This window comes from Mastomys coucha, unplaced genomic scaffold, assembly GCF_008632895.1.
Source record: "Mastomys coucha isolate ucsf_1 unplaced genomic scaffold, UCSF_Mcou_1 pScaffold15, whole genome shotgun sequence".
Lineage (NCBI taxonomy): Eukaryota > Metazoa > Chordata > Mammalia > Rodentia > Muridae > Mastomys > Mastomys coucha.
The window spans coordinates 116,841,816-116,854,818 of NW_022196897.1; the positions used below are offsets into that span (position 1 = coordinate 116,841,816).

General features: G+C 45.7%; 2 protein-coding genes across 5 annotated transcripts in view; one reads left to right on the forward strand and one right to left on the reverse strand.

Annotated features, from left to right (window-relative positions):
• Positions 1-7,682, forward strand: part of Pank2 (pantothenate kinase 2) — a 38,772-nt gene extending 31,090 nt beyond the window's left edge. For all 3 annotated transcript variants that reach the window (XM_031371952.1, XM_031371951.1, XM_031371953.1), the window contains exons 6-7: positions 1,477-1,602; positions 4,505-7,682. In XM_031371952.1, the coding sequence (XP_031227812.1) occupies positions 1,477-1,602; positions 4,505-4,555 (177 nt within the window). In that variant the 3' untranslated portion in view covers positions 4,556-7,682. The remainder of the gene's footprint in view (positions 1-1,476; positions 1,603-4,504) is intronic.
• Rnf24 (ring finger protein 24) overlaps positions 6,951-13,003 on the reverse strand; it is a 54,246-nt gene continuing 48,193 nt past the window's right edge. The window contains exons 5-7 of one of the 2 annotated variants that reach the window (XR_004118855.1): positions 12,708-12,787; positions 11,326-12,091; positions 6,951-8,410 (exon numbers count right to left, since the gene is read on the reverse strand). Coding sequence is in view for 1 of the 2 variants with exons in the window: in XM_031371955.1 (XP_031227815.1) it covers positions 11,953-12,091; positions 12,708-12,787 (219 nt within the window). In the remaining variant the exon portion in view is untranslated. Of the gene's footprint in view, positions 8,411-8,614; positions 12,092-12,707; positions 12,788-13,003 lie in introns of those variants that run through there. The other variant, XM_031371955.1, reaches the window with a different exon arrangement.

Below are 13,003 nucleotides of genomic sequence, written 5' to 3' on the forward strand. Positions count from 1 at the left end.
GAAATCCGCCTGCCTCTGCCTCCCAAGTGCTAGGATTAAAGGCGTGCGCCACCACCGCCCGGCGATGGTGTGCTCTTAACCTAGTGTCTTTCTGTTGTCTTGATGTACTGTCTCTGTTTTCTCTGTAGTGGCACTAATCTCTTTAACAGTTAAAGTCACTTTAACAGGATTCATGCTCCTTTCTTTCAAGTTGCCCATTTTTCATGTTTCTTGGATGGTGCTTCATGTTCCAGACTGTATCCTTCCAGCAGCCCACAATGCCTGCGGACCAGTGTTATCACAATGATGGCCTCACTTCTTGGTACCAGTTTCTTTTAACGTGTAATTATTATTATGAGGATAGGAGTGTACATGTGTCACATCATGTTTTCAGATGTTAGAGGGCAACCTGTGAAGTTGGTTCTGGGCTACACCTTTATGTGGGTTCTGGGCCTTTAGGGTTTGAGGTAAGCATTTTTTTTTACCTGGTTCTTCATTTCACTGGCCCATCGGTACCAATTTTCTGTGTTGCTTTTCTATTTTCTTTTCTCTAGAAAGAGATATCCCTCCTTTTCTTACTCCCTCATCCCTTTCTCTTCTCTTTTCTCAGTGCTTCTGTTTCTCTCTTTTATACATGTGAATATGCAACTAACTGTACATACCCATCCATGTTCATGTGTGGCCAGAGCAGGAAACTGCATGTCTTTATCTTTCTGTATCTTACTGTCTTGAAAGAGACTCCAAGCTCTCAGGATCTACCTGTCTTGCACCCTAATGCTGGGGTTATGGGCATGTGCAGCCCATCTAGCTTCTTATGTTGGTGCTGGGATTTGACTCATGTCCTCCTTCATGCTTGTGAATCAAGCACCGTTACTTACTGAGGTATTTGTCTCAGACTCTCTGTTTTGTTCCTCTTGGCAAATTTCTGGCAAGGCAGTTTAGGGGAAGAAGTATTTATTTGAACTAGTGATGGGAATTGCTTGTGCTTGTGGCAGTGTGAATGTGAAGCTCCTGAGTACAAATGGATGGACCAGGAATGAGAGAGAGCACAGTGAATGTTGGTGCTCAGCTGGCTTTCTGTTTTCCTCAGAGTGCCCCCTACCCACCGATTTAACCCTCTCTGTAAGTACCTTCACAGATCAACCTAAAGTTGTACCTCACTGATGCCCCAGGGCATCTTAATCTAATTGGTTGACAAAGTTAATCATCAGGAGTTATATTTTTTTTTAGCTTACTGTTAAATTTTCCTTATAGTAATGTTACTGTTATCATAGTTAATACAAGTTTTTTAAACTAATCATTCTGTGTACACTTTGGGGCAAGCTTGCAGTGGGCCTAGCATTGTCTAAATATCAAGTGTCGTTAGACCTGAGCCAACTGGATTGAATTTGATCCATCAATCAAGTTGCTGCTGAAAACTGCATGATGCTGCTGGGTTTAGCTTTATGAGGAAACAGAACTCAGGGTGTGAACTCACTGTTGCTTTTTTGTGCTCAGAACATTAACCAGGTCGTATTTGTTGGCAATTTCCTGAGAGTCAACACGATCGCCATGCGGCTTCTGGCCTATGCTCTGGATTACTGGTCCAAGGGGCAGCTGAAAGCATTGTTTTCAGAGCACGAGGTGAGTGACTTGTTTCTGATACCATCCTGCAGACACAAGGGCACAGAATGAAAGGACTGACCTGGGCTTCTCTCACTATAACCATGAAGTGGCCTTGGGCTTTTATTGTTGGTTCTGAAACTATTTCTTACCTGTGTACTGAGGTGAGTGTTGAGCTAGTTTAAGCAGTTTTGTTGTTGTTTGAAGCAGGGTTGCTATATAGCCATGGTTGTACTGGAACTTGCTATATAGATCAAGCTGCTTTTAACTTTCTACAATCTTGCAAGGCAGTGTGGCTCATGCCTTTAATCCCAGCACCTGGGAGGCAGAGGCAGGCAGATTTCTGAGTTCGAGGTCAGCCTGGTCTACAGAGTGAGTTTCAGGACAGCCAGGGCTATACAGGGAAACCCTGTCTGGAGAAACCAAAAAAAAAAGAAGAACTTTCTACAGTCTCTCCTAATTTCTGCTTCCCAGGGCTGGGTTGAACCTTTTTCTAGGTATACCTTGGGAAATAGTTTCTTAGACTAGCATCCTACCTTTCTCTCCATCTATACAGATTAAACATCTCTGGCAGCATATTCGAAACTTGAGTGCTGAGGTTTTTGGATTAGATGTGGTCTACTAGTTAGTCTATGCAGATGCATTAAAATATCCCAACCAGAACCACTTCTGGTCCCACAGGGACTTCAGTCAGTAGACCTCAGTCAGTAGACCTCAGTCTGTAGACCTCAGTCTGTAGACTACTTTATGGACTCTGTTTTGTTGTTTTCCTTGGTTGCTCAGTTTTTCCTTCTGCTTAGCGTGGGGCATTTGTTCTTGGCAGCTTTGCGTGCAGTGCGTGGTGAGGCTTCTCATTTGCATGTTGATGTCTGCCCTTGCCATCCATTACTGTGGTCCTGAGGGCACTGAACTTGTCCGTCCTCTCAAGGCAAGGCAGTTGGGTCAGCAGGCAGTTAGTTGAACAGTTTGGAGGTGTGGCTGCCTTGTCTCAAGCCTCCCCTTTGTTACTTAATCCTTTCTACAGTAGTAACCCACTGTAGCTTTTTTCTTTATTTAGGAGTAGGTTCTGGGTTTTGGTCTAACGTAACTTGGGCATGTTGTCCTTTTCTTGTAAACCTCAGACATAGGAGGTACTTGGAAGCTCTCTCACTTAGAGCTGAGAGTGCCCTGGGTTTGGTGTGACGGGTTCCTGAGCATTGCATTGTCTGTCCCTACTTGCTTAGGTGTGACTCTTTTTATTGTTGTTTTTTGTTTTTTTGTTTTTTTTTTTTTCCAAGACCAGGGTTTCTCTGTGTAGCCCTGGCTGTCCTGGAACTCACTCTATAGACCAGGCTGGCCTTGAACTCAGAAATCCGCCTTCCTCTGCCTTCCAAGTGCTGGGACTAAAGGCGTGCGCCACCACTGCCCAGCTCTAGATGTGACTCTTACAATTTTCCTTTTTTTTTTTTTGCACTTTTTAAACCGAGAATTAGAGAAACTGGGACCTTTTTAGTTATATTTAGTATGTTGTTTAGAATCCACCTCCAAGGACATGGATATTTTCCTGTTCCAGTTGTTGTTTTGGGTGGTCCTGGAGAATCAGACCCTGGCTCTATATTCCAGCCTGATGGTCTGCCGCAGCCCAGCCCAGTTGTTCTTTTTTGCAGTATTTTAATTTCTGACATCCTGCTTGGAGACTGATATAGTCAGTCCTTTGTATGATTCTTCTGACTCCTGTTGTCATTCTCTTTCAGTTGATGAGGGATTTTGTCTAATTTAATATTTTTTGGTTTAGTTTCTGGTTCCTGTTTGAAGCCACTCTTTACTGTTGGAGTCAGGTATGCATGGATATTCCCTCCCACCCCCTTTTTGTTTTTTCAAACTGAGTTTCACTATGTAGCTGGCTGGCCTGGAATTCTGTAGACCAAGCTGTTGAACTCACCTTCCACCCTTATCCTCTCCTGTAGAGATAGGTCTGGGCCTTTTCTATTTCCCCCTCTCACCATTCATCCTCCATGATTCAACTTCAGTGTCTCTTTTCACCTTCAGTCTCTGGCTGTGGGAAATGTACAGCCCTGCTCAGGACAGGATAGCTACTCTCTGTCATTGTTAGGGTTTGACTGCTGTGGTAAAGACCATAACCAGAAGCACCTTGGGGAAGAAAAGATTATTTGGGTTACATAGATATCCCTCCCTGGTCACAGTCCATCAAGGGAAGAGGCAAGGCAGGAACTCAAACTGGGTGGGAACCTGGAAGGAGCTGCTGATGCATAGGCCATGGAGGAAAACTTACTGGCTTGTTCTTCATGGCTTGTTCAGCCTTTCTTACAGAACCCAGAACCACTTACCCAGGGGTGGGTCCCCGACAGTGGGCTGGGTCCTCCCACATCAATCACTAATCAAGAAAATGCCAAATAGATTTACCTACAGGCTAGTCTAATTGGCATTTCTCAATTGAAGTTCCTCTCCTTGGTCTGACTCAGTTTGTGTCAAGTTGACAAAAAACCTAAGCAGAACAAGATCTTTGCCAGCCCATTCCTCTCTCAGCTGCTGTAGTACCATCTCTTCTTGTTGGGCATCTCCAACTTCTAGCCCTTCCCTGCAAGAAAGTTCCTTAGGGCTTTTCCAGACTGGATATGCTCTCTGTGCTTGGGAAACAAATGGGTCAGGCATTAAAGGGATGTGCTAGCTTTATTTAATATAGTAATCATAATTGTGGGAGTTAATGACCTTACTGGGTAGGAGGGCTGGCTCAGTGGCTGACAGCAGTGCCTTTGTGGAAGACCTGAGGTTTGGTTGTCTGTACCCCTGTTGTGTGGTTCACAGCTGCCTAATCAACTAGAGCTCTAAGGGATCCGATGGTACGCACATGCACACTACCCCTCCCCAGACATATTTAAAAATAATTTTTAAAAAATCTTACTTGTGGTTTGTCAATTTTCAGGGTTATTTTGGAGCCGTTGGCGCACTCCTTGAGCTGTTGAAGATACCCTGACTTACCAAGAGGATTTCCTGAAACCTGCCACAGAGATATCTGTGGAATTTTTTTTTTTTAAGAGACTCAAGTTTTATGATCGTGTACTACTCAAATCAGAGCAAGAAACAAATGTATTTTTCTAAGACATCAAGATAAATTCTTAAAATTTTGTCTAACTTAGCATTCAGTAAGGATTTCCCCCTCTGTCTAGGCAGTGTGAAGATTTGCTATTTATAAGTTCAGGGCTGAGTTATTAACCCCTGAGGTGCTTTGGAATCCCAGCATTACCCACTGGGTATACATGGAGCTTTCTGCACTCCCACCAGCAGCTGACTGCTTGTCCTGTTGAAATGCGAGAATCTAACCAGTTTCATCAGTATGCCTTGCAGGTCATCTGCGCTGGGTCATGTTTAGCATATGTTAACATACAGAAAATGGGTTATTTCAAGCTTCTGAAAACTTGACAGGTTTGTTCTGAGCCTGATGTTAAGAGATAGCCTGCATTGTAGCTGAAGGCAAGGGTGGGTCTGTCCACAGTAGCCTTGGCACTGGAATGGAAACCTCAAGCTCTGGCTGGGGATGTTTCTGTCATTCAGCTGTGGGTGCCAGCTCTGGGGCAACAGAAGACTCTTGTTGGTTTGGACCATGGGAACTCAGGATTGGATTTGGCTGGCTAGCCTACTTGATGGTTCCCAATTCCCACAGGGATATAGCTGCCTTTTATTACATACTTTGGCCCATTAGGACTGAGGGTCACACACAGCACAGTACACAGGATGTTGCAGGGATGGTAGTCCTGCCCTCCTCCTACTCCCTGCTTTGCCTCCTGAGAGAGATCCTCAAAACTGTCTCTCCACCTACCATTTGTATCAGAAAGTTTCTTCATCTGTGGTAGGGCTGTGCTCCTCCCTACCATTCCTTAGGTGACTTCTATGAACTTTTCTGGTCTGGGAGCTGGCTTGACAAGCACCTGAGCTGTGTTATCTGACAGTTGTGACCAGTGCTTTATATTCATGGCTCTGTCTTCTTACACTGAAGCTCCCACAGTGTTTATTTATTTATTGGTTTTTTCGGGACAGAGTTTCTCTGTGTGGACCAGGCTGGCCTTGAACTCAGAAATCCGCCTGCCTCTGCTTCCCAAGTGCTGGGATTAAAGGCATGCGCCACCACCACCACCACCACCACCACCACCCAGCTAGCTCCCACAGTGTTAGAAGAGCAAGCCTCAGGATCACAACAGGATGCGTGGTACTGTTCTGCACTCACCCCATCACTGTCTATTTCTTCTTTCCTCAGTTGTGCTCAGCTCAGTGTATTGGGTCGTGAAGGTAACCTCAAACTTGACAATACTATACAGCTGAGGCTAGCCTTTGAACTACGGATCCAGTTGCCGTCACCTCTGAAGTGCTGGGATTATAGGTGTGCGCCATTAGTAAACTCTGTAAATAGAAAGGGTTGTTTCAGAGCCTTATCTTACCCAGTTTTCACCTGCTTCTCCTGCTTCTCTGGCTGTTGTCTCACTCTGACAGTTCCACTCTCAAGCTCAGCTGTGAGTCTCTCCAAGCTGTCTTCCTATTGGTTCCAGCACTATTTGCAGAAATATACACATTGCACCTCACAGCCACTTCTGAACTTAGAGCCACTTGCAGTGTCTGTTAGAACCATCTTGTCTTTTCTCAGCTTTCCAATCCAGGTCGTTGTTTGGATAGCCTACAGCTCCACTTCACTCCTCCCACTCAGGAAGGAAGGTTTGTGGCCCTGGAGTACGAAGTAGCTTGAACTAAGATGGGAGCATGGCCAGTGTAGAGAGGAAATGTTTTGTAGGCCTCACTGGCTGGGTCTAGGAGGTGCTTGAGGATACCTAGTTTGGTTTTAGAATGCCTGGTTTTGAGAACCCCCAAAGCAGAGTCGTTTGGGTCAGAGACAAAGCACAGGGTGTTATTTATTTGTAGGAGGAGTTAGTGAACCCCAGAGTATAAGAAAACAAGACAGATGGGCAGTGAAGGAACAGATTACAGGGAAACCACCTGGGGTACAGGGATCTGGGAGTCCAAGAGAAAACTCTTAATAAATGGGTACTACATAGATGGGTTACAGGGTTGTTCAGAGGTAGCTCCAGGGTTATGTATGTCTGGGTGAAGCCATGGACTGAAGCTGAGCAGTTCGGAGCTGCTCACTACCTGGGATTAGGGTTAGGGCAAGTTCTGGGAATGTTGCAGACTGTCAAAGGACAAAGCTATATACATCAAGCCACTGCAAATGCTGGTGGTCACAAATGGAATGCATGGTGTAGTCTGGCAGCTTGTCTCAGAGGCCTAATGCCTTTCCCCCCATCGGTGTGCCACACCTTACCCCACACTGTGGGAGGACATATCAGGCCCACTGCAAAAGTTGACAGGTACATAATACAAAGTATTTCAAAATTTGCTCTTTATTTACACGTGTTTGGGTCGATTACATGCATGTTTTATTTTTAAACAAGTGATTAGCAAAAAATGCATTAAAGTTTTAAAATAGCAATTAAATATACAAAAATATAGCTTACAAAAACCAATGTTTAAAAATATTCTGCTGCAGAATTCTTAGTGTACAAACACGTCTATGAAACCTGAGGCTCAGCATTTCATAAACCTTTTTTGAGGGAGTTATATCTAGTAAATAAGCCCCATAGGGCTAAACTACAAGACTAAAGTGCCACTCCTCCACTTTCCTGGGCATGACTTGTCAGCAGACCTAGAAGCAATGGCTCCACACCGTCACATTCTCCACCGCAGCCTGGAAGGAAAGGCATGGACGGTGCTGAGGTTTCAACCACACAAGTCCCTTAACACTGGTGAGGGCATGATCTGAGCTACAGCGTGTCTTTGAAACAGCAGGGGTAGCTTTCCCTGAACCTGTGAACAAAGAAACTAAGAATCTGGATACGTGCTGATCTAACTGGAATAAAAGCATCTTGAAATAATTTGGGTTCTAAAGCTGAACCTGAAAACTGACAGGTGTTCAACTTAGTGAACCCAGTCCTGTTAATCTTATTTTAAAAACCTTTACCTGGCATTTTAGGTCCCTACCTCTAAGATTAAGTTAAATACTTGGATGGTCCCATTTTAAGCAATTTTTAAAAAATAAAAATTTATTTTTGTGTGTATGAGTGTTTGCTTGCATGTACATGTTTGAACCTGGCACACTCAGATGCCAGATCTGGAACTGAAGTTACAGACTGAAGCTGTGAGTCATGAGGTGGGTTCTATGAAGTGAACCTGGATCATCGGAAGAGCAGCCAGTGCTCTTAGCCACTGAACCATCTCCCCAGCTCCTCAGGAGGTTCTTAACAGCTGCAGAGGAAGATTAACCAGGCTAGAGATTCATGGAGTGCCAATGGGGTGGGTCTCCGCTTGTCAAAGTTCATCTTGGGTGAGCACGGGCATACTTTACCCACTGACGGCTTGGGCTGCAGGGAAGCAGGTGAGTAGGGAAGACCTTGGGTGGTGGATGCTGGAGAGCAAGGCACAGATCTGCTTTCTCCCTCACTGGCTGCCTGTAGGAGACAGCTTTAACTTTTACCTTAGAAGGGGAGAGGGCAAAAATGAAAGTTGGGTGGGAGGAGAATTCTGTAGGGAGTATTTGCTTCTGTGTCTCATTTGCAGACAATGACTTAGGAGACCTCTACCTTAATACATGCTTTCCTGCCTCAAAAACACTGGCACAAACTGAGAGGGAGATGGGAGTGGGAGGGAGGTAGCAGTTGGTCTGGGCACCTAGAGAGACTGCCTAGGGCTCAGAGGGTGTGGGGGGTGTGTGTGGGGAGGAAGCTTGGTCATCCTGGAGAGGGTAGGGAAAGCAGCTGTGCTGTTTTATTAGTCGTACAGGATGGATCTGTGAAGGAAGCCATATAAAAAGGAATGTAAATGCAAAAACAATGTCTACTTCAGGCTTACCTTCCATACACAATATGCTTCTGGGTTGGTTCTCTGTATAAATACCACCCCCCCAACATACATTCCCATAAAAGGAGACTAAAGAAACAAAAATGAATCCAGTGCTCATGGGGTAGTTTTGCAAGGAAGGCAACTATTGTGATGTGTGAATTTTGTGAAGGATTACCTATTCAAAGACTCAAGGAAGACTGAGCAAGGCAGAAGGCCCTGGATTTCTGATTTTGAGGCCAGCCTGGTCTATACAAATTCAGGATAACTGGGGAGTACATAGAACCTGTCTCAAAGAGATTGTGGTGGAGCCAGGGGAAGTCCCATAGTTCAGAAATTCCTGAGTTTGTGACCAGGAACTTACGTGCTATCAGCAGTTCCTGCTCCCCCATGCCTGTGCCTACCAGACTGGACTGGCAGACCATCTAGGAACCTTGCTACAATTTCTAGGTGGTGGCTGAGGAAAGCACAGTTGGCCAATTCCAACTTGTCCAAGCATTTCTGCATAGAGTTCTCAGGAACCTCTATAGATATCTCAAATTCCCAGAAAGTAAGTGCTGTAGGTCTTCAGCATAGTGTAGAGTGGCTGTTCCCAGTTGGAGATAGCATGCTTTGGAACAGAGCCATGGGAAAGAGCTTTTTGTCAAGTCTTGTCGAGCACAGTATTTGGCAACGGTGGGAGGCCCCTTGTTCCTCAGCACACATCACCCAGAGGCTACCTGTCCCTACCTAGCCGTTTTGTTCTACTTCTTGGCTAGGCAAAGTACATGTTAAAAGAACCTTAAATGATCAGGAATAGACCAAACTAAATTACACTTGGCAAAGAAAAGCTGCAGATGTCAATTTCTTGTATGTTACAGTGACCCGAGTAGGGTAGATAGGTTTTGTTCCATTTCTAACACTACAGCCCACAAGTGACACCCAGTCCTCTAGCTACTTAAGACACTTAAAGAGTCCAGTGGTCTGAGAGTAGACCCAAACCCACACACATCCACACAAAAAGCTACCAGAAACTCTGGAACTGAGGTGGAAAGGGTGGTCTCATTGTAAGTTTGGGCCTAAGTGCATATGACTTGGCCAGTGCTGCAGATACATAGGAAGCACTGGTGGGGGACCCAGACATCAGGAGCAAATATTGGGTTCCTGAGGCTGCCAAGTGCCAGAAGTGGGAGCAGTGGCCAAGAAGGGGAGATGAGAAACATACTTTGTAGTTTCAGCTTCGAGCCCAAGGAATGCCTTTTAGGAAGAAATCACATTTAAAGAGTGGCTGAGCAGAAATGGTTAGGGGACTTCATTCAGGTAGAGCAGAGCAAAACACCCAGGATTCTCCCAATGCCCCTGACTATTCAGGTTGCATACCAGCCACCTCAACCTATCTAAAAGTCTGATGAGCAGTTTTGCCTCTAAAATTACAGACCTTTGGTGATGCTCGCTTTTGAGTAGGTGAGTTCAAGGACAGGAAAAGCTGCAGCTTAAGCTAAAGGCCAAGATTCTACTGAAGCTGTGAGTGGCAATAATTCATAGTATCGATCATATGGGAATCTTTAAGGGGGAGGGATTTCCTTACTGTATCCAGTTATGCAATATGAAATGCTAGATGCTAGCCTATAACAAAATTAAGCCAGGAGAAGCCCACTTCTGGCTGGCATTGGTCACTTGAAAACATTTCACTGTAAACTGAGTGTGGGCATTTGACTCTGGTACTACAAACAGAGGGACATAGGTATGGATTATTGGGGTCAATCAGGCTAAGGCTGTCATAGAAAAAGTTTCACACTCCTTTGCCCTGCATAGGAATCCAGCTGGCCTGTCACAAACAGAGAACACTGGGAACAGCTTATTCTTTCCAACTGGATTTGTAATTTTCCAAATGGACTCTGCCAAGAGCCTCTATTCCCACCCCTGCCACCCCCTTTTGCAAGAGGATCTCACTATGAAGCCAAGTCTGGTCTCAAAACTTGTGACCCTGCCTGCCTCTGCTGGCAGTGTATAGATGTATACTGCCACAACTTGGCTTCCATAGCGCTTTTTAGACATAGGAATTTCCTTCCTCAACTGATCCTAGCTACTGGAGGCAAAGGCAGGTCCCTTCTCATTCTAAGATTAGGTAGAATCCAAGAACAGAGTAGCAAAGCCCTCCATCTCCCATGCCAGAGTGTACTTCCTGAAAAAATTTTCTCACACCTATAGGATGGAGCAGAGCAGAGCAGTTGATGAGGCATTGCAGTGGCACTATTGTGACAAGGGAAGGGAGAACAAGCTGTGTAAGAATAACAGTCTGTGCTTTACACGGCGAACTTACACTGTTCACAAAACCTATTGGAGGCAGTTATCTCTAGAAAAGTTGGACAGGAGAGCCAAAGAGCAGCATGCATTTTCCCTATAAAAACACCTTCAGTTAGGGATCTCAAGTCCACAGAACTGAGGTACACACCAACAGAAGGCCAGCCATGCAGGAGCTTCCTCAAACTATTTACAACTCCAAGTGGCTCACTGGCTTCAGAATTACAGGGAGCTTATTTGGGATAAATGTTTAAAAATGCAGTAAGACATTTTTCTTATGTAGAAAAAGAGCAGAGGAGAGGAGGAGAGAAGCCAGAGTGTCTGTCCTGGCCATCCTGGTGGGTGAAGACTGGCTTTGCTAAGAAAGGGGCTCTTCTTTGGGGCCATCTGAGGGGCCCAGAGAGACTCCTTAGCCAGTGGGCTGAGGCCAGCAGCTGTAATGGAATCACACTACATTTGTGGTGTACTTTGAGCAGTACCCTGGCCCCTGGGTTACACAGGGACAGTGGAGGTTCAGGGTTAAGCTCCTGCTGGGTCTTACTGATGACTGGGAAGGCAAACAGAAGAGGAATGGCTCCTGACCAGGCCTTTCCAAGTGTTTCCAATGGCTTCAACTTGGAAGATTTGACAGCAAGTGTGAACTGGCACGTGTGGCAGGGGTTCGGTTGCTGCTGTTTCCAAAGTCTTTAGACTCCAAGATGGCCTTATTAAAAGAACAGAATCTGAAAAGCCTTGCAAGGGCTGCTTCACCAAATACTGGCAGCCAGTTGTGCTTCAGCTGATGGAACAACTGGCTTCACTTGACTCGGGATGCCAAGAGGACATGTGGCAACAAGAGGCTGTCGAGTCTGCACAGCAGCTTATGGGTCCACAGGTGGGGGTGGCATCAAAGCCCCATTCACAGTTCTGGTCTCTTAACACCTGTGCTTATCTTCCCTTTTGCTTGATGTGGAGGTGCCTGGGAGGCAGGAGATGCTCAGGAAACTTCTGAAACCAAACCTGCAGGCTCATCCACTCCTTTTGGCATAGGGTAATATCAGGGTGCTTTGGTTGTCACAGATCCAGATGCCTAGGGTCTCAAGAGTTCTTCATGAGGCAAAGGAAGTGACAGTGGATGCCCCAGGCAGAGAGCAGCCAAAACGGAGTCTGCTTGTGTTCCTCCTGGCTCCATACTGATGTGTCCAGCAACAGTCTGATCCTTGCAGCAAGCTATACAATATTCTCTGCCCCAGGGAGGGGCTCCTGAGGGGGACCGCGGTCCTGTTTACTGTGCAATTGGGCCAGCTGCAGCACCGGCATGTTGCACAGAGGACACACTTTCCGGACTTCCAGCCACTTAACAAGGCACCTGTGGAACAAGACAGCCAGGTGGGAGATGTCAGATTACAGCAGCCCTGCCTGAGCTCACTGCTGAGACTCAGTTACACAGAGCCAGTCTGGGGTAGGATCTCAGCCCCAGCACCCACCACCCTCTGACAAGCCAGAGACTTCTATCTGCCACAGGCTGAAGGCACCACAGTCAGTACTTTATATTCCTGGTCACACGTGACTTCTTAGAAAGCACGCTGATGAAGCAGGAAAATCCAAAGTTTTTAATAAAAGAAACCAAAATTTCCAGGAGAGGATATGAATGCCAAAAGAAAAAAAAAGGGAGGTGACCTTACAGCACCATCTATACCTACAATATTTACTGTAACTTTAAATTAATGGTTTGATTAAAACACAGTGTCAAGAGATGGAAAGAGCTGTATAGAGGTGTAGGATGGGCTGCCCAAACCTGCAGTGCTGTTCATGTCCCACTTCCCTAGTTCTAATGTCACATACACATGCATGGGCCCCACCCTGTGGAGCACTGTCAGTTTTCTGTACTACAGACCAATTGTGACACCATCAAGCTTGACTGGCAGTGCGCCATAGCCCGCAGCAAGTTGGGTTATACTAAATAATTCCATACCAATACTCACTTTCTGTGGAAGGCATGCTTACATGGGCAAATCCCCAATTCATCTCGAGGCTTGAAGTCTTCTAGACACACAGCACAGAGCTGAAAGGCAAAGTCACAGGTGAGGAGTGTTCAAAACATGGTGTGGGTTCCTAAAGTCAGCAAAGCAACAAGAACTCTGGCTCCCTAAGGCTGCTAGTGAGAGGACCAAACATTAAATGAAATTCTTAAAGCTGCCATGTTGAGTCGTGCCTACCAGCACTTGGGAGGCTGAAGCAACAGGACTGTTGTAAATTCAAGGACAGCCTGCGCTACAAA